This window comes from Fundulus heteroclitus, unplaced genomic scaffold (assembly GCF_011125445.2).
Source record: "Fundulus heteroclitus isolate FHET01 unplaced genomic scaffold, MU-UCD_Fhet_4.1 scaffold_80, whole genome shotgun sequence".
In the NCBI taxonomy this organism is placed as follows: Eukaryota; Metazoa; Chordata; class Actinopteri; order Cyprinodontiformes; family Fundulidae; genus Fundulus; species Fundulus heteroclitus.
In genome coordinates this window covers 746,808-770,459 of record NW_023397252.1, presented here as the reverse complement: position 1 = coordinate 770,459, position 23,652 = coordinate 746,808, and the positions used below count along the sequence as shown (strand labels likewise).

Genomic DNA, 23,652 nt, shown 5'->3' with positions numbered 1-23,652 from the left:
TATTAATTGGCCTGGGACTAAGTAATAAATCAGACTGAAAGATGGTTGTTACTCCTCACCCTCTTCCTGTAGATCTGGGAATGTGGAAATTTGAATAATTGGATGGAGTTCCCTCATTTATACTAACGTAGTCCTCTTGTAGCCAGGTTTCTGTGAGACAAAATAAATAAATTTGATTATCAGAAATCAATTCAGAAACTAACAAAGTCTTTGGGGGGAGAGACCTTATATTTAATAGACCACATCTAATTGTTTTATTTTTGGTTCAAGGTGAGCCATATTGATTTTTATTAGATTTTTATAATTTGTTCCTTTTAGATCAGTTTTTGATCTATTCAGTTTTGGCCGTGAGAAAGACACGTCTCAATAGGGTAATGGGTGGGTAACCGTACAGAAGCTGCAGAGAGGTGTGTTAAACTATGGCTCTGCTTCCTGGTCTGGACCCTGGGTTGTCAGTATTTAGGAGAACTAATAAATCCGGCCAAATTCATAGAAAGAAGAGCTGCACCATCCATAGTGGGATGGATGCCGTCTCTCCAAATCGGACCAGGTTTTCCCCAGAAAGTTTACTAGTTATCAATGTAGCCCACGTCGTTTTCAGGACACCACCTAGACAACCAGCAGTTGAATGACGACATGCGGCTAAACATGTCATCACTGGTCAGATCAGGCAGGGGACCAGAGAAAATTACGGAGTCCGACATTATTTTAGCAAACTTACACACCGAAGCAACACCAACTTTAGTGACCTCCGATCAGCGTGACCAGGTGTCATTACCATCAGCGTGAATAACAATTTTACTGTATTTACGCTTATCCTTAGCCAGCAGTTTCAGGTAGGATTCGATGTCACCCGTTCTGCCCCCTGGCAGGCATTTGACTATGGTCCCTAATGTCTCTAGTGCCTCGTTTCTGACTATGGAGCTGCCAATCAACATAGTCGACTTCTCACCGGGTTAGAAACACAGACGGGTAGGTGGTGACCTGGTGGCTGAGATCTAGACTTATCTTGAACCATCACCCAGCCTGCCTAGTTACCCGGCTGCTCAGGTGCTGCTTCTGGAGTACCACTACGTGAAGCAACTCTAGGTCTATGTGGCTCAGCGCTATCAAAGGGGTGGCTATCAGCTGGTTTTTCAACAGCAAGTTCATGATCAATAGAAATTGGAATCGTTCTATTGTAAATATTCACAAGTTTTCTTAGCTTTGTTGTTGCTGCTGACATGACAGTTGTTTTCACCTTTATCCTCACATATGCCAAAATTCAAACAAATCTTTGTTATTATCAACAACTTTTTTTTATTAAAAAACAATAAAATAGTATCCATTTTTCATGTACTTGAAAAAACAATTACAGTGGTTTCTTTCCACTGTCAAGTTATTCAGTTCCACTGTTACAACTTACTGACTTCTTCCTCTTTGTTTCATAAGCAGAAAACCTCGTTCTGCTGTTTACTACACAACAGTTTTACAGAAAAAAGACATTGAAGCCACCGCACATTTATAATAAGTCCAGCTCCAAGATCAATACACCAACTGATCCAGGAGGCTTTCTGAGGTACATGGCTTCAGCAAATGTGTATTCAGAGCTCCTCTCACTAAGACTGATGAACAGAAAAGGTTGCACCAATTATAGCGTACATCCAGTCCAGTCTGTTTGCCATATTCTGTTAATTTTTACTGCTGGGCACAGCTTAATTGTACAGCAACAATCGATAATGCAGCATTAGCCCTCTATGGATCTGTGTCCATGCAAAGTGTGAATTTATTGACTCTCCACCAAGTCAAATGTTGCTCTTTATTCTTCTCCTGTCAAGACAAACAGCAAAATGTGAAATCTTGCCTGATACGGTAAATATAATACCACTCACTTATTACCAGAAAACGACTTAAAGGAGGAATAGTTACCATCAACTTGCTGGAATCCTGCAACATAAAAAATTAACACCAAAAATGAAGTAGAGAACTATCAGCTAAGAAATCTATAACATTCATTTCATATTCTGTCATGTAGAAAATCCATTGTTTCCTCACCGTTACACTTCCTCAACCAGAAGATGGCAACAATTACAGCAACTACCAGAAGAAATGCTGCAACACCTCCAACAACAACAGCAACAGGAATCTCTGGAAAAGATTCTGAGAAGGTCCAACAACATGGTCCAAACAGGAAATTAAACTGTTCGTTTGTAAAATACTTTATGTCGTTAGACAAAATAAGCATCCAACAGAAAAAAAATCCCCTAAATAAATTTAAGAAGGTGTAATCTTGTTTGAAAACAAAGAGAAAAAAATATCTTACTGCCTTAAAATGTCATGTGACGAAATAATAAAAAAAAGACAAGCCTCATGGTAACATCAACCTGTAAATTGACTATATTGGCAGAAAAGACAACATTCTTGATATAATTCTTTTTTATTGACGTTGAGTTTTCTAATGTGCCTTTGGCTGTAATCCTCTAATAGAGCCCGCTGATGGGGACAAGTAACTTATGCCTTTTGGGGTTCCATTTCTTCCTCAGCAGTCTATATGTTCAAAGCGTTTTTAAAATCTCTTGTTCAAATATGGATAGATAAACCAAGAAATAATGTGCTCTCCTAAATTAGTGGAGCCATCACAGAGGTGCATCTTACCCCAGTTTGTACGGATCACGGATTTATCCAGTGTGACTATTACGTCATCTTCAGCACCAGAGAGCTGAAACACACAGTCATATCTCCTCCAGTCTGCAGGCTGGATGGATGAAATGTTGAGATCAGCACTCATCTGGAAGGTCCCATCATTGTTCATGAGGATCTCTCCTTTTTCCACACCCTCGTGAATCTCCTCTCCATTTTTCCTCCAGAATAGTTCAGCTCTGTCAGGGTAGAAACCTGTAGCGTGGCAGCTGACCACAGAGGAGGGAGTCTTCTGGAGCAGAGAGACTGACGGGCTTTCTGCAGAGAGAAAATACTCTTAAATATGATCTGTATCATTCCTGCTGATTCAGGTGTTGCAGCTATTAAATATAGGGTCAAATACCTGTCCTCTGCAGAAAGCTCCTCCCATGCTGGACATAATTCTTTAACCAGTCGGGACATTCGTTGTTGTAGTAGTTTTTATTACTTTCTAATTTAGCTTTATTCCCTTCCCATAGGTGTTTTATGACCACAGCTTGCGATTTAGGAGCAGTCCATGTCAGTGTGTTCAGGTCCAGGGCTAAGAAGTCCTCACCATTAAACCCATACTGATTAAACCCTTTGATTTCCCCAGTCTCATCATCCCACTCACAGCCATTCATTTTCTGTAAAATGTAGGGACCTGAAAGACAAGAACAATTGTAGAAAAATTAGAAACACAGCTTTTACATGTACAGTGTAGTGCCATTGAGCCATGATGAAAAATAAAATCAGATTGGATTGGAAGCAACATGAGTTGGGACCCTCACATGCACAAAGGACCTCCCCTCTCAGCAGGTGTCCCCTGTTGCTATAAAACTTTCACAGGACAAAGCTCAGTCTTCAGTCTACCCCTGGCCAGAGACAACAACCACTTTTCTCCTTGGGCTCCCGAGGAGAGGGGGGCCAGCGAGTCACCTGGTCTCCTTCCTCAGCAGCCATGTGGCTCAAGGCCCGAAAAGCCCACATACTGCCCAGAACTGGCCTTCTGTGAGACTGGCCCTAACCCTAACCCTTGCCTCACTTCAATGAAGCAAAAAAAGGGGAAAACCCTCCTCCTCCTCTGAGTAGAAGACCTCCCTGGCACTGGAGGAACTGCTGGAACGAAGCTAAGTTGCACTCTGACTTCTGCGCAACCAGCCGTGAAGTACAGAATGCCGCTACAGCTTTGTTTATTTCTGTCAGCTGTTGCAGGAAAACCGAGCCAAAACTACGCAAACCGGTCGCCTACTCTCACCAGACAAGCTGAGAAATCAGAGACTACAGTCATGGCCGAAAGTATTGAGAAAACACAAATATTATATTTTCACATGATCTGCTGCCCTCTGGTTTTCATGTGTGTATGTCAGATGTTGTCATCACATACAGAAATACAATTGCAATTGTAATATGAGTAACAAAAGCTTTGTTTGAATGAGTAAATGCAGCAAGTCCATATTTGCATTGTTGACCCCTTTTCTTCAGGACCTCTGCAATTCTCCCTGGCATGCTCTCAATCACCTTCTGGACCAAATCCTGACTGATAGCAGTCCAATGCTTGCATTTTGTCATAATTCCTAGGTTTTTGTTTTGTTCCCTGAGCCAGTTAAATATCACCTTTGCTTTATGGTAAGGTGCTCCATCATGGTGGAAAAGGCGTTGTTCATCACCAAACTGCTCTTGGACGGTTGGGAGGAGGACATTCTGGTACCATTCTTTATTCATGGCCCTGTTTTTAGGTAAGACTGTGAGAGAGCCGACTCCCTTGGCTGAGAAGCAACCCCACACATGAATGGTTTCAGGATGCTTTACAGTTGGCATGAGACAAGACTGGTGGTAGTGCTCACCTCGTCTTCTCCGAACAAGCTCTTTTCCAGATGTCCCAAACAATGGGAAAGGGGATTCATCAGAGAAAATGACTTTACCCCAGTCCTCAGCAGTCCACTCCCTGTACCTTTTGCAGAATATCAGTCTGTCCCTGATGTTTTTTTTTTTTTTTTTCTGGAAACCGAAGTCTGATCTTTACTTACACAGATTTTAAGGTCGCATTGCAAAGTTGCTGAGTAAAAAGTTGTGGTGGTGTTTTTTTGTATAATAATAATAATAATAATAATAATAATAATAATAATAATAATAATAATAATAATAATATTTTCTGCCTATTATGTTTTTTAATCGCTGGTCCCAACGTGTTTTTTTTTTTTTTGGGGGGGGGGGTTGTCCATTAAAAGCATTTGTCATAATTCCTGTTCTAATTAGTCTTTAGTCCTGAAAAGCACCGCCCTGTGTCACCTGCTTGGTTCTATTTAAGCTGCTGCTTTGGCTGCAATGCATCAACCTCTGTTTGCAAAACGCTATAAAACCTGCCTATATGTGGCCAGATGGGCTAAATTTGACCTCTCATAAAGCTGGTGAAGATTCTCAGTCATCCCGGTCATAATAATTTTTTTAGAACGTCTCATAAAGATTATTGAGGATAAAAACTAAATAAGTCATACGGCACAACAGAAACAACATTCAAAATTTAGCATCTTTTTTTAACAAGAAGAGAAAGAAAAGAAAAGAGGTGAAGGAGAGTTTAAAAAGGGAGAGATTGACAATACGGCTTCAGTCTGCCTCGTAACCTGCAAAGAGAACAGCAAACAGATTTAGTACAACAGAAACAGTGAAGTAACACCATGATGTTGCCGCTGAGTTACATGTATTATTTAAACTAATTATTAAAAAGGATGACGGGCATTCTGTATAGAAGTGAACACCGAGTACCTGGAGCCTGGCCCCCGTAGGTGTTTGAGAGTGCATTTGTGTATGTAAAATTTATACAAGGAAAAGGTGCTCAAAAGTGGATGTGAAGAACCAAAGAACTGCCTTCCTCGAGCACAGAGGACGGCCTCGGGGGACCCATAACCTCATACCCCAGGGGGGCCCCCAGAGCAGATTATGTTTTTCCTGGAGAGAAGTGGCTTCTTTGCTGCCCTCCTTGAGACCAGGCCTTGCTCCAAGAGTCTCCACCTCACAGTGCGTGCAGATGCACTCACACCTGCCTGCTGCCATTCCTAAGCAAGCTCTGCACTGCTGGTAGCCCGATCCCGCAGCTGAAACACTTTTAAGAGACAGTCCTGGCGCTTGCTGGTCTTTCTTGGCCGCCCTGGAGCCTTTTTGGCAACAATGGAACCTCTCTCCTTGAAGTTCTTGATGATGCGATAGATTGTTGACTGATGTGCAATCTTTCTAGCTGTAATTCTCTTTCCTGTTAGGCCATTTTTGTGCAGTGCAATGATGACTGCACGTGTTTCTTTAGAGATAACTGTTGGAAAATGTGAATGTAATCATTTTATTTTTATTAAGTTACAGCCATTTGGTTTGTTTAAGAGTTTGCTTTCAGAAAGGTTTTGTTGTATTTACCCTTAGGCCGGAATTACAAATGGTTCTCTCAGATAAGGAATGTCTTCGTTATCCAGCTGTGCATGAAGCTGGTGAGCAATTACCATCTGCAATTCCAATTGTTTCCTTCTTAGCTTTTAACCTCCTGACCCTTTTTCTACTCCCATGTTGTAAATTCCTGAATCCTTCTGACCCAACCCTCCATACCCCCTCTTTGATGTGTGACAATATAGACAAGAGGACAGAAATGACCTGACGCAGACATTCCTAAACTTTCAGGGAGTGTAGTTCTCCGTTTGGGTATCCTCTGTCCTTTTCTATAGAAATGTCTAAAACTTGTGTTGTGTGGTTTTCATTCTAGGATAAAAGGGGTTATCTTTAATAACCCTATCAGCCTGGTGCCGCGACACGGATCCCAACATATCAGCTCGCTGACGAGAGGAGCGGACACGCTGAAACCCACCAGTGGTCTGAGTCAAGGACCTGTCTAAAGTCCCGGGAGGTAACTTCCTCGCTGGGCCAGCGTTATAGGTTAACTCCTTTCGCCAACGAGGGATTGACGGGATCCGACCGGGAGAAAAGCACACCACAGCAAGTAAGTTTTAAAGCAATCAGTTAAAGTCCGTCGTTCAGGGTTTCGGGTGATTAAAAGTTCCCCAAACAGTTGTGCAAGCGGTTTTAGTCCCTTGTAACGGGTGATTAAAAAAAAAATCCCAGAGAAGTTAAATCGAGAGGTTTGAGTCCCTCGAAGCAATACGCCTGGTTTTCAGTCCGTCGTAGAATTAAAGGTAGCTAAAAAACTCAGGTTAAAGTCCTGAACAGAACCTTAAAAGAAAAAAAACAGGATTAAGGTCCTGGAAGGTAGATAAACACAATGCAAAAGTAATTAGGATGGGTTCAGGACAAAGTAGAAAGGGAAATCCCAGAGGGGATGAAAAGTTTGTGTATCCAAGTAAATTTAAAATGTTATTGCAATAAATATTATCATATATATTTCCTGATATTAAAAAATACTTGGAGAAGTGGAAGGAGAAGTATAAAATAGATTGTGTGTTGAAGGTGAATCAATGGAAAAACGTTGTGTGCCAGCTAAAAATAAGCGCCAAGAAAAAAAAGGGGAAATAAAAAATGTGTGTGTGTATGTCTATGTGTATGTGTGTATGTATGTATATAAATATATTTATAGCTATATAAGGGCTTGATGTTGTGCGCTGTAAGTTAATTCAAGCACAAAATAGGCAGGATGAGAGACAGCCTCGTGCAGCAGGAGGGGTTGGGTTGGCTGATGGAACGGCGGCGACTGCAGCGCCGCCGCGTCCGGCTGACAACCTTCCCCCAACACCTGTTGATCTCCCACAAAATTAGGCTCTAAATAAAAAGAACTCGCCAGAACAACACTTCAGTAACGCAAACTATGGTAGCAACTGAAGAAGACAGACCACCACCGTATAATCTCTTAAACCCCCCCCCCCCCCCCCACAAGGATATTTCAGATCTGTATGCAGACCTGGATGGACTGAGTACATCAGATAATTCGTTATCTACAGACCGTCCAAATGATTGTGTCCTATGGTGCAGGTCGCAAATCCTAATGTAGGAACACAGCAGCCTCAAATAATCCCAGTTTTCTGTCCGTGGTCGTTAGAAGAAGCCAGAAAGGCTGTAGAAGGTGTCATTTCTCCGCAGGAAGATCCAGAATTATGAATTCATGGAGGGAATTTATAACTCATATGATTTAAATGGAAATGAGTTTGGACAAGCCTTACAGTCGTCAGTGGGAAAAAAACATTGGGGAAAAAATAAGGGCGAATTATAAAGGCAGAACCCCACAAGGCGGAATATTTGAACATCAAGTGTAAATGGGCAATAGCAGCAGACGCTACGGGAGCAGTTTTCGCAGGAGGGCGGATAATTGGAAATTTGGGATCCATAAAACAATAAAAATACATATATTTGTTAATGGAAGGTTTCCAGCCGCATATATCTGCGTGAGTTAAAAAACACTTAGTTACACTGATAACGTCTAAACGTAACCACAGTTATGGAATAGGTCTAAGTGCGTCACGCCGAGAAACACGCTAAAAAGGGAGGTGGTGCGTTTGGGGGGGGGGGGGGGGGGGGGGGGGACATTTTCTGGGCAGATCCTTCATGTGAGCCAGACGAAATATTTTCTTTCCAAGCCACTGGACCAATCGACAGTGTCGAGGAGGTTTCCGAGGAGGCAGGGGCAGTCCTAGCGACAGAGGGGGCTTTCAGCCCAAATCAGTAAAACCAGATGGGGGGTGCTGGAATTGCGGGTCCCCCGACCATTGGTCCAGGGAATGTCCCAATCAGATACAAGCACCTCATCTGCGGGGACAAGGAGGAGGCCGCAGGGACGGTTCTTCATATAAAATGTGACTAGGGGCGAGAGTAAATGGGGATCCAGAGCCAATAAAAACAGTAGATGTGTATGGAGCATGAGAGCTATTAAATGCATTAAAAGAAAAACCATACATGCGTACAATTAATGGACAGCCAGTTACTCTTTTATGCGATTCATGAGCCTATAAAACATGTATAAAAGATTACTTTGGACTAAAAGCGTCTAAAAAGTCCATTTTTGTAAAATCAGCAAATGATCAAACATCCCAAGAATGGATGTTAAAACTAATAGAAATAAAAGACCCTCAAACAGGAAAAAGGTTGTATGCTCCTGTAGTAATGTCACCAACTTGCCCCGTTAATCTGTTAGGATGGGATTTAATGGAAAAATTAGGCATTGCAGTTTTCCCAACGCAGGATGGGATGAAAGCTCTCTGTGTGGAACATGTAATGTCTTTGCAACAAAATCCTCCTGTGTTTTATGCACTATACTTACCGTCTCTGCTCCAAATAAAAGAGAAAAGCAAACTTATGCATAATGCTAGAAGCACATTGTCAAATCCAGAGGATGAAACTCGGTTAGCTGATCTACAAACCACTATGAATGTGTGCTTAACCTCAGATGAAAAGTTTGCAAAACAGTTTCTGAAACAGGAAACTACAATTGTGGCTATACAAAATATGTATACAGATGGGAGTTAATTTGCAGCAGTTACTGTTATGCTTTCTACACAGATGAAAAAATTGTATGGCTTACCATGGGAACATTTTTTGTCATTGTTTAAGACCAGTGAAGAGCAGTGGAGAGACACAGGCCCGTGTTTAAAAGCTGCAGAAAGACCATCTGATTTTCAGCAGTGTCGACACAAAACAGGCTGGCTTTATAGCCCTAGTACAGAACTATGGAAACAGCCTTACAAAGTTCTGTTCGATGCAGAACCCGTGTCCAAGATTTAGCATGAGATAAAATAATCCAGCATTCTTTGCTGTCAGAATCCAAGGAAAATGATTTAAAAGGTGTTCCAAATGCTTTGTGGTCTACAGGGCCAACTGATGTAGGATTATTGACAATAGTAGAAGCAGTTAAAATAATTCCTAAATTAAAGTTCAGGCCGCGGATAAAACAGTACAGGCTACAATATGAAGAACAGGAGGGTACAATGGCAGTTAGAAACATTTCATTGGATACAGGAATAATTAGACCATGTCTAGATTCCCAGTTTTGGTTTGATTTTACTTTCAAGGAAGAGAAAAAATATACGTAGACACGCCTGCCACAGGGATTTGTAGACAGTTCTACAATTTTCATCCAGGCCATTTTAACATGCTTAAAGAGCTTTAATCTAAAGCATGGAAGTAAAGTATTAATGTACATAAATGGCCTTCTAATTGCATTTAAAACAGCTGCTACATCATTTTGGCTAAAATTGGAAACAAAGTTAGCAAAGATAAAATACAGTGGGTGCAGAAATGAGTCCGTTATAGGCCATGTTATCTCAAAAGACGGTAAAAAGATACAGGAAGTGATACAGGAAGTGAAGAATTGCTATAGTAAGTGAGCCTAAAAAACAAGTGATGTCAGGAGGAAAAACTGGGCAAGCCCGAGGTGGGAAGGACCATACCAAGTGCTCCTGACCACGCCAACAGCTGTGAAGATCGCTGAAAGACCTTCCTGGATTCACCTCAGCCAAGTTACAGAGAGTGTTAAGTACCTAAAGGTTGGAACAGTGGGGAAGTCCGATTTACAAAGGGATTTGGTTTTTTAGGACCACTCGTCTCAACATCGGTGAAGAAACCAACTGATCCCTGTTCTTTAGAGTCCTGGGTAAAATTAACATCTCTGCTAACCTAGCAAAAATGGGGTTCCCATGCAGATGGGACTTCTTTTGCGTTGTGGCTGTGCGTGCATTATCTGTTTGAGTTCAGATCCGGTAAATGATCTTGGCACACCGCCAACCTGAGAAGACACACATAACTCTATCTTATTCTATAATGTGACAAAATTATTTTCTCATCATGATGCAATCCAGGTGGAAGCTCCCATAGAGGGTTCGGACACAACGCTAGTCCGCTCTGCTTTTCTGTTTTTCACATGTTGTGCTATCTTCTGGGTCCTGCTGATTTGCGCAGTAAGATTGACTAAACCAATGTAGTGGACACTCAAGGGTGGATCCCAAGACACATATTACAATAACCAATTTTTAAGAGATTTTAGCTAAAGTAATTTACTCAAAAACATACCATGCTAAAAATAATACCTATATTAAACACATTTTTATAAACGGAGTTTTATGCGGTCCCCAGGAACTTGGGGCCTTAGGCAACCACCTAGGTTTACCGAGTGGTAAGTGTAATGTCAGTTCAGACGTGACGACTTTCAGTCATTTGGGACATGACGGACTGCGTTTCCCATGATGCAATGTGGTCAAAATGGCCACCAACTCCCATCATGCAACGCGGCCCAAAATGGCCGCCACCCTAGCAACCGATAACGTTGCTAGGCAAAGTTGATAAAACTCGTTTGCGCCTCGCCATTGGTCTTCTTCCCTGGCACACCGCCAACCTGAGAAGACACACAGCTGTTTCACTTCGTTGGGGTAATCCCACGCCAAGTGCTCGATAACTTCGCTGGACCGAAGGTTGTTGAATCAAACTTATCCCTGCATTTATTATAGAAAGAGGTCAACTCTAAAAGTACTTTTGAATTCCCTCGGATCAAAACTGAGAGCCGTCATCTCCAGGTGATCGAATGAGGACCCCGTTTTTGTTTTTGGCCGAACAAAGCGACTGTAAGCCCGGAGGAAGAGACGAAGGAGCCTCCTCATCCCGTCCCAGCTGCTGCCCGCTTCTGCCTACAACCGCGCAGACGAGACACATTCAGGACGCCGCGTTATTCGGAGGGCTCACGGACCCAGCCAGGACAACCCTGATCCACAAGTAACGGGGTTCTCCCCTTTTATTTCTTTTTCACCCACAGGGTGTTTCAGAAGTGCCTGGGCAGGTGTAAGAACTTAGGTTAATGCTTTTTACTCCAAGGCGGAGTTTGTTTTTAACTGTTGAATATTTTTCTTTGTATGTTCATGGATTTGTGAAGGTATTTTGGGCTGTGTTGATTTTGTGGTTCATAAGTGACCCCGCCGTGAGTTGCTTTTTCAACTTTTTCATCCTTTTCCTCTCTCTTTGTTCCATCTTTGCTTTTCTTATCAGCGGGTTCAATCCCTTTGTGTTGAAACTCAGTTTGCGGTTTGTTCAAACTCCTTAGCCCAGACGCTCCCTCTCTGAGCCGAAGCACCGACCCTCGTTAGTGTAAGCGCTGGCTGCATCATCAGGATCTCCCCTCACACATCACGTAAGGTCGTAGGTGACGTGACGTCATAGCTGCCATCTTGGGAAGGTGTGGTGTAGTTTGGCTAAGCTGAACTAGTTTATTGGAAAACATTGAAGCGTCTAGCTGAACTCTTAAAGCTGTTTGCCTTTTAATGCTGCTGCGTCAGTGCCGATGTTTTGAATGTAATGTTTAAACAACTGTGAGTTGAACTAAGATTCGCTAACCGCTCATTTTAATCAATTTGGTTTTTTTTGTTTTTGTCATGTTTTGTTATTGAACCCGAACACAACCACAACAGAGTTAAGTTTGAACAGTTTATTGAAATTGGTGGATAGTGGAGGAAGAACCAAGAGTCTGTACTGAGCTGAAGCAGGCGGATGGTGAAGGCAGGAACTGGCAAGCAGGTTGGAACCAGAGCATGGAGGCAGCAGAACCAGAAGCACAGCAGAATGGAGACTTGGAACCAGGACCACAACAGGATTAACAGCACGACTGGTGAATACTTGCAGGACCGGAGAGAGAGCAGGACCAGAACCACAGCAGGCGGGCGGAGATGAAAGGAACTCGGGCTGGACAAGAACAGGTGAGGTGAGCAGTTGTGAGTAGAAACAAACAGAACGAACCGACAGGGGAGGACTGAATGCAGGGAGCTAAAATAGGGAGGCTGACAGGTGTGCTGAGTGCTGGCTGATTAGTGACTGACAGGTGTAGATGATTACCGAGGTGGAGAGGAGAGTGAGGTATATGGAAGGTAAAAAGTGCCTAGAGTCTGTGCCTGGTGCAGCAGACAGGCTGCATCATGACAGTTTTGTTCTTTTATTTCCCTACATATTTTGCATGTTTAGTTTTAGTAGTGAGTAAGATTTCCGAGGTTGTTGAATCAGAGAATTACTGTAACAGGGAATTGCTTTTGGTTCAATAAAAACAACAACTGCGGAAAATAAATTGTTTTGTGTTCAATCCAATTCACAGTTGCATGGTTATTCAGAACTCAGAGCTACCTCTTTTGGAAGTTAACATCTGATATTAATGCAGAGACATCATTGGATTGGTGATAAGGAATAAGGATTTAAACTCTAATTGCAGTTATATTGGGGTTCTCACAGTCTGCCGGATAAACTTTGTCGGTTAAAATTCAACCAGATCATTTATTCCAGCATAAATGAGTTCATAACAGCTAATTAATTAATGCATTAGTAGTATAAATCATTACAAGTTTCTAGCTAACATCACCACCATTTGAACTATATTTTGTTTAGGGCTGGGCAACGATTAAAATATTTAATCGCGATTAATCGCCCTGATTAATCGCGATTAATCGCATTGTATTTACAAACTCCAAGAATGAATTCAAAAGTAGTATAAAGAGCACTTTTATTTTAATGTTCTGCTGCCATATGAACAAAAGTGTTGTAACATTTGTAGCACTTATCAGTAACACATATTTAGTGTAAAGCTCAACTTAAACATGTACTAGTAACATGTATTTTTACATGTAAACATGTAAAATAGCAATAATAATAAATTAAAGCTTATTGCCACTGACAGGGAATTCTCTTTATGGGGAAAAAATCTACCAAAAACGGCAATTTCTGAGGTAACAGCAGGGAGCAGCATTACCATTTTATGTTCAATACCAAAGTTTAACTTGGCAGTGGTTACAACTAACTTGTTTCTGTCATATTCGATGCTGGAAGAAATTTAAACTGAAATGCTTGCTAACTCGATATGCTTGCGTTTATTTGACGTTGACACGCGGTTTTTTGTTGTTGCTTTCTCGAGTGCATATAGTGAACGGCAGGGAAAAACAGGCAAAAATACATGGATACTTTGAAGCGAGAAGCGACTTCACCGACGGCGTCGATGCAGACCCCCGCTCCGCTCCGCACAAAACTTGTTCCGTTCGCCAACTCACCGCCTCGCCTAAGCAAATTCCTGCGGCAAACACCGCCTTCCGCATGTCGGCTTAGTTTTTTCCGGCCAGCACCTTTCTTCCTCTGAATCCGAGGTTTGGCTGATAGCGAGGTTATTGGCGCATTATCGCCACCTACTGTTCTGATTCAAACCCCTACACCGCAGCAACAGACCTTCACAAAATAAAAGCATGTGAGCAACATGCGTTAATGCGAGTTAAAGAAAATATCGCCGTTAATAGTCTAATGAGTTAACGCAAAATTAACGCGTTAACTTGCCCAGCCCTAATCTTATTTTATACTGGATATTTTCAACCCATCTTTTCTTCATAAGAGAACAGCAAGCACTGCAGCCAAAATATACCCTTTTTTGACCTGCTGTATATTAGCCAGTCCCTAAACTTGATGTACCATGAAACTGTTGACCTTTTGGGTTTTGTGGTTTTTATTTTATTATTACAATTAAATAATAATAATAATAATAATAATAATAATAATAATAATGTTATGTTCAGTGTTTTTTCGCTAATCCACCTCTTATATATTTCAATCCTTATGTAATTTTGTCTGTGTTGTGTGCACCTGCCTGTTGCTTTAATCCTATAAATTTCCCCGTCATGGGATAAAAAAAGGATTAGCTAATGTTATCTTATCTTAAATAACACTTTTTAATATATGTACTGGGTTCTTTCAAGGTCTTAATTACATGTTATGTGGAACATATGATAGATAATATCTACTTTGAAAGTTAACATAAACTGCTGCTCTGATCTACCTGGATGTTCCATGGAGGACTGAAACGCCTCAGTGAGAGACGTCTGTGGGTCTGTCGGGGCAATGACAGAAGTTTCGTCTCCTCTCTCCGTTTCTGTGGCTCGACATTTTCATGTTTTTTCACGTGCTTAGATAAATTTGTTGTGTTTCCACTGAAATGAACCGGCTTTTTACAAAACATACAGCTTGATTTCATTTACGGTATTAAAATAAAGCCAAACGGTGCTACTTCCCCTGTTCATGTTTTTCTGCTACTGCGGTCTCTCTCAGCTGTTTGTGTGTTAAGTTTGTGTGAGAGCTGAGTGGGCGGGCCAGGCTGAGCCTGCGTGCTGATTGGCTGGCGCCGCTGAACCATGTACGAGAGGGGAGGGGGAGCGGGAGAGTGCTGCCGTGACAGCGCGCTGCAGTCAGCGCGCCTGCTGACTGACACTGACTGAAAGCATGTGAGCAACATGCGTTAATGTGCGATAAAATAAATATCGCCGTTAATAGTGTAATGAATTAACGCGAAGTTAACGCGTTAACTTTCCCAGCCCTAATTTTGTTATAGCGGAATTTTGAGTTGAATGACTTTTTACTTAAATAATAATACCAAATTATAATTAATATTAATAATAATAATAATAATAATAATAATAATAATACTAAGCATATTCAAACAGCTTCTGGCATAACATAAGTCTTTCTCTGAAATGAGTACCCAGATTCGGTATGTTAATTAAATAGTCGATAAGACTATACGGATTCACTACAAGTCTCCACTCCTTCGGCAATTAGCACAATTCAAATAGGAGTCACCTAGTTCTTTTTTCCCCTCTGAATCAAAATTATTTAAACAAAGAATCAGTAAAGCTTTTGGTGCACTTTATCTTGGATTCAACTGATAAGTGCATCCAAACTTTGACTGATTGAGTATGAATAAGCCAAGTTTCTGTACTAATTTGTTTAGGTTGTTCTGAGTCTATCAACACGCTACAGGCAAGAGGCTCACATTCTGCATAGATTACCAGTTCATCACAGTTTAAAGTAGTTACCTTTGAGCATAACTATTTCAGTATAAATTTGGGCCTGGAAATACATTTAAAAAACAAACCATTCAGCTTTTATTGCCCTCTGACATAAACTTTTTTTTGTATTGAATAGAAAAAAGCAGTCGTGGCCAAATGGGCAATGTTTATTTATGTTTGGTCCAAATATGTCATTGTTCATTTATAGGTTACTTAGTACCTGACAAAGCAAAAAGTAGAAAAAGTTCTCAGTTAGTTGTCGGCTCGTCACCTATTATTCCATGTGTGCATCCCCTGTTTTGTGGTTCCCTCCTGGTAAGAGCTCCCAGCATCCTGATCCCGTTTTGTAACCTGTTCTGTGTTTTTCTGCCCAGTTCTGTTTACCTGTCAAGTGTCGCCTGGATGTCTGCCTTCCCCTTTTTTTGGATCCTGTCTGTTTGCCCATTTGATTCCCTCTCCTCACCATCCCTCAAATAAATCATAAATCACCGTTAAAAGCATTACTAGTGTGTTGGTTGAATACCGGATTCATCTCCTTCCAAGATCATGACAGTAGGTTGAGATAATAAACTAACAAGTAGAAATAAATGAGGCCTCAGTGTTTCCCACAGGAATCACAGTAGCCATTTGTGTACTGTGATACAGTCACTATCATTACTATGATGATATATCTTAATATTACACTTGCCATTTATGAATTTATATTATAGCTGTATAGGCCAATTTTTTTACTTTTTGGTCTGCAATGTAAATAACATTTTCTGTACTTAAAATACACTTATTTGATGATCATAAAAGCTCAAAAACAGTATTTTACGAAATGAGACAAAAACGCCAAGATTGTCTGGCTGATCAATTGGGTAAAGCATCATGCCGGTATGCCAGAACTGCTCCGGAGTTTGATTACCCTCCGTCCTAATTGGATGGTTGTTCCAGCCTTCATGTGTCACGTGAACAGCAAAAAGGTCCTCTGTAAAGGAGAGGAAATGTTCATTAGTCTTGGGGGAGGAGGGGTGGGGTGGGGAGTTATAACCTTTCCCTCATTGTTCTTTGATGCTTTTACTAGTGTGATACTCCAGTCAGTACTGTTGAGTAATATTCTATGTAAGATGTTTGCACTGCATTACAACGTAAGCAAAACAAACCAGAAAAGATAATGGGCAAATCCATCCCTTATTCCCAATCATGAAACTAACCCCTGGAGGAAATATCAAGAAGGTGATGTTGTGTAGTGGGCTGTATTATTTTGAGGTCACACAAGTTCTGACATCACGCCACAGCCATTTAATTCTAAACACTCAGAAAATAACATAAATATGTTTAACTTCAAAGACTTGTGCGATAATAAAATATCAGTACGGTTACAGTCAACATTTTTCTGTAATTATATCTCAAAGACATGCAGAAACTTGAAACCTTTGATTGTGGACACTTTTTGCAGGAATAAAACTTCCTCGATCTGTTTTTCACACACTGTGAACATGTATTGGGCTATTTCAACATTCTCTACCCCTTGGTCAGCTCTAAAGATCCAATAGCATGACTAGGAAATTATACAGCATAAAACTCAGGGAATTTTTTTTGCATCGTGTATGTCTGTGTAACTTAAGGTGAAGATTCTAAATATGATAGATTTTGACCAGAACATACACCAAGCTGTTAGGATGCTGAACTCTCTCCCCCCTCCATCCGCAGCTACATAACATCCTGAACATTGGACCCACAGATGGCCGCCTTGCCTTGCGTTACTCCACCTGCACACTTGTGCACTTTGAAACTTGTTGTTTTTATCCAGAAAATACAGCACTTACATAATGACTCCTATTAATACTAAAAAACAGAACTTTTGCACTAATATTTTATTTTTGCATTAATATTTTATTGACGGTCCATGTACAATTTTAAAACCAAATTTTGCTGCTTTTATTTATTTCTTCACTGCATATGCCCTCTTATTTACTTTTATCTGAATGTTTTGTTGTCTGTGCACTTAGTCTGGTAAATGTCTTGTCTTCACCGTGGAATAGTGAGAAACGTAATTTCGATCTCTTTGTATGTCTGGAGCATATGAAGAAATTGACAATAAAGTTGATTGATTGATTGAGAACACATTTAACCAGGTTAGATTCTTTTCCTATTTTTAGCATCAAAACCTGAGAATATCCCATGATTGATTAAATAAACAATTTAGTACATTACTCTACAGGTAGAAGCTGTAAAAGATAAAATGTCACACTGACGTATGCCCACTTAATAAAACATTCAGATTTTTTAAAGAGATAAAATTAATGTTTTATAAGTTTATGGAGATATGTCAGCTAGGCTACCATCTGTACTGTGATAAGTGAATGGTTGTGCGTCTAACCCGAGTTTCCAAGTTTATCTACGACTTCACAGTGTGTTTAGCATTCATTTTGAATGGGAACTGGTTAAATACAACTTCTGACCATTACAGTACATTGAATTAGCATATTACCTTAGTTTGAGTGTCATCTCTGAATGTGAATATCATTAGTTTAATAAAACCAAGATGTTTGCTGTCACTTACATGCAAATCCTCGAATGTGGCTGAAGTATCTCTATACTTATTGTCGAGGGGTGAATGAACCACGCACATGCACAAACAATCAGAGAAAGAGAGAATAATTTAAGCCGTGAAAAGCACTACAAACATTGAAATACAAATTATCATCAGAGTTAGTGTAACTGGTTTACCCTGCGTTGTGTTCTGTTCGTGTGTGACTCGAAGAAGGACAGAAGCTGAATATGGGTTGACTTGACATTTAATCTCTCTCTGTTTGAAGAAGACAGACTGTGATGAGTAATTGTACAATTTGGTCCAAAACACCTTCCTTCGGAGGCAGAATTAGACTGCATTTAGGTCTTGGACAGATAATTTAATTACATTGTTTTCTTTTAAATTAATAGAAAAGATAACATCCAGTCACCCTTGTTAGAAAATAACAATAGGAAAAACAGAAATATAGATATAACCAACATAGATTACATGAATTAACCTGTGCCTGTTTGAAGAAGACTGACTGCGAAGAGTCATTGTACAATTTGGTCCAAAACACCTTCCTGTACAAGAAAATAACGTGCAAAATGAAGAATAATTAATACAAAAAGTCCGCTAAGCTAACCGTATCTCCACTATAAAACAACAATGCAGGTTAGCTTATTGTACATTCAAACAACACACTGACTTTGACTCACATCTACCATTTAACACTCAGTAGATAATGAAAATGTATTCTCGTTCAATTAGAGGCAAGAATATATCACTTATGAACTGTATATCCATCCATCCATTTTCCGAACCGCTTTATCCCTCATGGGGTCGCGGGGGGTGCTGGTGCCTATCTCCAGCGTTCACTGGGCGAGAGGCGGGGTACACCCTGGACAGGTCGAACTGTATATCAAAGAAGAAAAATGTTTTTATATCAGGACCCAAAGTTGAGCCCGTCTTAACGCTAATAGCCGAGAGCAGCATTAACCCGCCCCTTGTGAGCATGGGGCTACATGCCTGCCTGCTTGATCTGCGTTCAAGTGCCGTAGGACATACTCATTGCTCTTATCTAACAGCTACTAACACAATAAAAACTGCTCATGGAACATTAATAACTTAATTGGTTGAATTTGAAGCTTAATCTAAGTCATATTATTAACCTGTTACATTAGCATCAGTTAGCATCATCACAGAAGCGCAGCAGTAGCTAAGGCTACCAGACAGCAGTCAACATTTTTCTCTCGTGCCGAAATATTGTAACTGCCAACTATATATCCCTGAACTATTCGATCAAATAGAATTATGTAATTCTGCGGCTGTTTATTCGATGATAGCACTACTCTATGAGGAATAATTGTGCTTTTTTGGGGCAAGAACAGTTGTGAATTTCACTTACCCCACGTACCGTAAACGTTGGAGAAGCCTCCGCCATTGTCCCGCCTCCAGCCATCGTCTTCCGTTATGGATGGCGAGCTGTCAGTCAAAAGCTTCTTGACACTACTTCCTGTGTGATCGTGTCTGCAAGGCCCAATCAGGAGGAGGCTTACAGAAGAGGTTTGTCTCCGCCCAACCTGTCAAAATACATTTTCCTTCGTGCGAGGGGAAAATCAGTCCGAGCGCAGAGGCGCTTTAGAATGCCCAGCAGTCCACCAGCGTGGCCACTGGATAGAAAATCATGCGCACGGTGAGATCCCAAGTGCGCGTGTGAGGAGCAGGGGCGCACTTGAGATCTGCCGCTTCGGGAGGAGCGATTTTCTCCTCCCGAAGTGGCAGTTTCTTGCGAGACAGCAGATAAACCATGCGCAGAAGTAGTTTACATACATGCAAATATGTTTATTTTGCTCGCGTAACTTATGACATAAATGTGATGCGATAATGATCAACGACTTTTGTTTTGCCTTTTGTTTACCTTTGGATGTAAATAGTTTCTTAGCTTAGTTTCTTTTTATCTTCATTTTACTTTGTAGTTTAGTTAAGTTTCACTGGCCTAGCAGAGAGGGTTTATTGATCAAAATATAGTGTTAATTCAGATAAACAGCATTACATAGTGATGTTCTCTGGATGTTAAATTCTTGAACTTGAAAAGAAGTTGTCACTGTTTGCTGTTAAAAGATTGCTAGTGCTTGAATTCATCCCTTTCGTGACATCTGCGGATGCTTTCTGAACTGTCAGCCGGCTAATAACATCAAGGACAATGGCCTCTGGAGAGTGTTCACGGAAATATAAACACTTTCACACAAACAGACACACATAACTGATGCTCATATAAACTGATGAACTTACACGCGACTAGTCTCAAATGTTTACCTCCGGCTATATGTGTCTCGTCTTATTTGTGGTTTTTCTGCAAGAGGTTTTTGATATCTCAAACTGTATCCTGTTATAGGATAAAGTATGAGTTATGTTTTTTCCCTCTCACCTTCCTTTTTGTGGCCTCTATTTTCCAGAGTCAATGGCAGTGCGCTGTGGGCACCGTGTAAGGTGGTGCCCTTGGCAGCACGGCCTCAGTAAATCGTCTCCCCCTGAAATGTTTGTGATGTTTGTTTGTTTGTGATGCCGATCGTACTGAAACAGCAATTTCCCTTGGGACTATTAAAGTATTTCTGATTCTGATTTCAACCATTGTCTTGATATCATCTTAACAGCTGATTATCACCCGCCAATACTTAATAGGCAGAGAGTAATTTAATAAACATTAAATAACTATAAACAGTGTATAATTACACAACAACAGTTATCTCTTATGGCTGAAATAGACAAATGTACATTTGAGACCTAAACTTGTGAGACTCAAAATAGCTTCTGTGTGTCACAGGAAAAAGGGAAATCTTAAAGGAAACAAAATTAAGAAAATCAGACTACATTTTGCAAGAAATTAACAGTAAAATTAGGATAAGAATATACTGGTTAAAACATCCAGTGGAATAAAATCAAAGTACAAGAAATATTAAGAAGAGAAATGATGAGACATGAAGATGTCAAAGCAATAACCCAAAGTCAAACGAAACTGTTTTATTTTCAGTATGAAGTTTAACCTCCAAACACCATCCAGGTATCATGTGTTGGAAATTACAAATTAAACCTAAAACTATATATGGTTTAGATTATCAAAAGTAGATAATAACTCCAAGATAATGACTCCAGATTAAATACAATGAAAAATATGAATATAGAATAATGATAACTCAGGAAAGCTCTTGGTCGTTTACCACAAGAAAGGAATTAAAAGAGGTGAAAATTACACATTACCTTGAGTCAGGTTTAAGCATTGCTTAAAGTTAACAATGTTTGCTCTGAAGATATGCTGCTCTTTAAGACACCTCCAAGAATACCACTCCAGGTGTTCAGGATCCTCCTCCATTAGGCCCCTCATCCAGTCTTGTCTGGGCTTGGCTGTCTTGATGTTGCTGTCGCAGTAGACCGCCTGAACTTCATTTACTGTTGCAACACCGATGAACTCTGGAAAGCCTGGGACTCCAGAGGTTGCAGAAAGGAAATATCTCAGGGAATGTTGCACTGAAGGCAAAGAATATCACAGAAAATGTGACACTGTAATCTCATGATCAATGTGGAATGCAATTTTACACTCTACTGGTCCACAAACAAGCATCACATTATTCTTCACATGGTGCAATATTCTGGCTGTTTTTTTGTGTTGTTATAGCAAGTATTGGTCTGTTACTACATACATCAAACACAATTTCCATTATGTTTAGCTGCTGTTGGAACAGATTTCCATTTATATCATTGTCTGAGAGGAGTAAAGACACATTTGGAAGCACAAAATCTAATTGTAGGCTCCTGTCTTCCATAAAATGCATGAAGTAGTAAAACACTTTATATCCGCTAAAAAGGTTTACATTTTTTGTTTAAGAACACAGGGAAAGCTTGGTACATCATGATGAGCCGATCTGTAATGATCACATCTTCCTGCGCAGCAGAAGGCCTGCTGCAACGTCTCAGTGTTTCATTGGCAAACACCAGGCTGTTAGCAAGCTCTCACTGTTGACTGAAAATAAAACTATCAGAATGTTGCGCTGGGATAGAAAACAAATAACAACATGTAACCCTATCTTACCCGAAGATGTGACGTGAAAGAGAAGCAGTAGGCCATAATAATTCATGATCGTGCTTTGGTAAAGCAGACACAGTTTAAAGACATGAGGTAAAGTCAGCCTCATACACACCCGGAACCAAAACAACTTGACGAAAAGAGGCGTGTCCACCTCCACAGACAGTCTGGAGGTGGACACGCCTGTTTATTCTCAGTTTGTCTCTCCTTTCTTCCTTCCCTCCCTTCCCCCTTCTCCTCCTTCTTTCCCATGTTACCTGGCCGAATGATCCCCAGCTTGTTTTGGAGATAAAGTCAGAGAGGCCAGACTGAGAGAAGAAGATGCAAAAGATAGGATTAGATGGAGATTGATGACTCTCTGTGGCGGCCGCTGAAAGGAAAAAGCCACATAAAGGAGGAGTATCCTGAGGTCATTATACTCAATATGGAAACAACTTTAATGTTCATTAATTATGGTTCAAGAGCAGACAAGGAAAGAACAAAACTGAAGATGTAATGAGAAAAAAGATGAAAAGCCTCTTCATCCTGTTTTATAGCTCATGGATGAGAACATCTCGGCAATCAAAAAATTAAATAGCCTTTATAATAGTTTTCATGATCTTTTACTTTAACAGGGTTAAAATTACATAACTCTTTTTATAAGAATCTGCATTTTAGTGCCAAACAGGGAGTACACTTTTTTTTTTAAAAGGATGAGCTTCCTGTGTCCAGCAGCTATTTATGTTTATCCATGAAATTAGCATCTGTTGCCATTAAGAAACATAACATCTTGATCCATGATATTGATAATATGTAATGTAATTAATTAGGCCTTTATAATCCAAGCCATGTCTGTTTTTTTAAATTTTCAGGCAAATCACAATTCTTAGATTTAGACAACTTTATTTGTCATTTTGTATGCACAGAGTGCGTACAGAACAAATTTCCGTTTGCATACAGCTTGACATTTACAGTGAATTGCAGTAGATTTCAGGATAAAGTAAATTACAGAATAAAGTTACAGGATAAAGTGCAGCAGTGATTTCACATTACAACAATTGAAATGTAAACAATGCAGGACAAAGAGACAGTGTGTGATCACAGTGTACAGGTGAGTATTTCTTAAAAACCATTTGTATGTGCAGAAATGATCTGTGCAAGAATTCATTTTAAAGACTTGCATTTTAAAGAGCTCAGCAGTATTTGTAATGCTGGATAAGGATGCACTGATGCACTGCACTTCATTTTAAAACATTTATGATGCTATATAACTAAATAAGTATTTATTTCTTCTCCTTTGGCACCAACAGAAAAGCCCAGTTGACCACAAAGGACATTCATCCTTCAATCTGTTGATAATCACTGAGTCTTTTGATAGAAATTCTGTGGACCGATGAGACAAATATGAAACTTTTTGGAAGGTGTGTAAAATCTGGCATAAAACTACCACAACATCTCAGAAAGATAACACCATTCTAACAGCCAGTATGGAATGCTTTGGGTCAACTCTGCTGTTTCAGGCACTGGATAACAAGCTGCATTTAATGGAACCATGAATTCTGCTTTCTACTAGATGCTTCTAAAGAATGTCATCAGTTTGTACCACTAGTTCTGCAGCAAGACAATGATTTGAAACCTAAAACACACATAAAGTGTGAAACAATTGAAGGTTTTTGAGTCACCTC

At 40.3% G+C, this 23,652-nt stretch overlaps 1 protein-coding gene and 1 long non-coding RNA gene across 2 annotated transcripts; both read right to left on the bottom strand.

Moving 5' to 3' along the window:
* Positions 1 to 1,420: 1,420 nt before the first annotated feature.
* LOC118562057 lies at positions 1,421 to 2,096 on the bottom strand. Its single transcript, XR_004930448.1, has 3 exons — positions 2,035 to 2,096; positions 1,909 to 1,926; positions 1,421 to 1,809 (listed from the first exon to the last, which is right to left on the bottom strand). It is a non-coding gene; the product is annotated as an uncharacterized LOC118562057 (long non-coding RNA).
* A 449-nt stretch (positions 2,097 to 2,545) lies between these two features.
* Positions 2,546 to 21,830, bottom strand: LOC118562054 (major histocompatibility complex class I-related gene protein-like). The gene is made up of 4 exons (XM_036134347.1): positions 21,777 to 21,830; positions 21,166 to 21,432; positions 3,023 to 3,301; positions 2,546 to 2,937 (listed from the first exon to the last, which is right to left on the bottom strand). Exons 1-4 carry the CDS (start codon positions 21,814 to 21,816, stop codon positions 2,546 to 2,548), a joined length of 978 nt encoding a protein of 325 aa, XP_035990240.1. The 5' UTR covers positions 21,817 to 21,830.
* Positions 21,831 to 23,652: the final 1,822 nt, after the last annotated feature.

Coding starts and splice junctions, on each gene's coding strand:
- LOC118562054 (XM_036134347.1), bottom strand. CDS start 21,816: ATGATGTACCAAGCTTTCCCTGTGTTCTTAAACAAAAAAT. Junction 3,302..21,165: donor ATGCTTAAACCTGACTCAAG/GTAATGTGTAAT, acceptor CTTGTCTTTCAG/GTCCCTACATTTTACAGAAA. Junction 2,938..3,022: donor GAGCTTTCTGCAGAGGACAG/GTATTTGACCCT, acceptor TTCTCTCTGCAG/AAAGCCCGTCAGTCTCTCTG.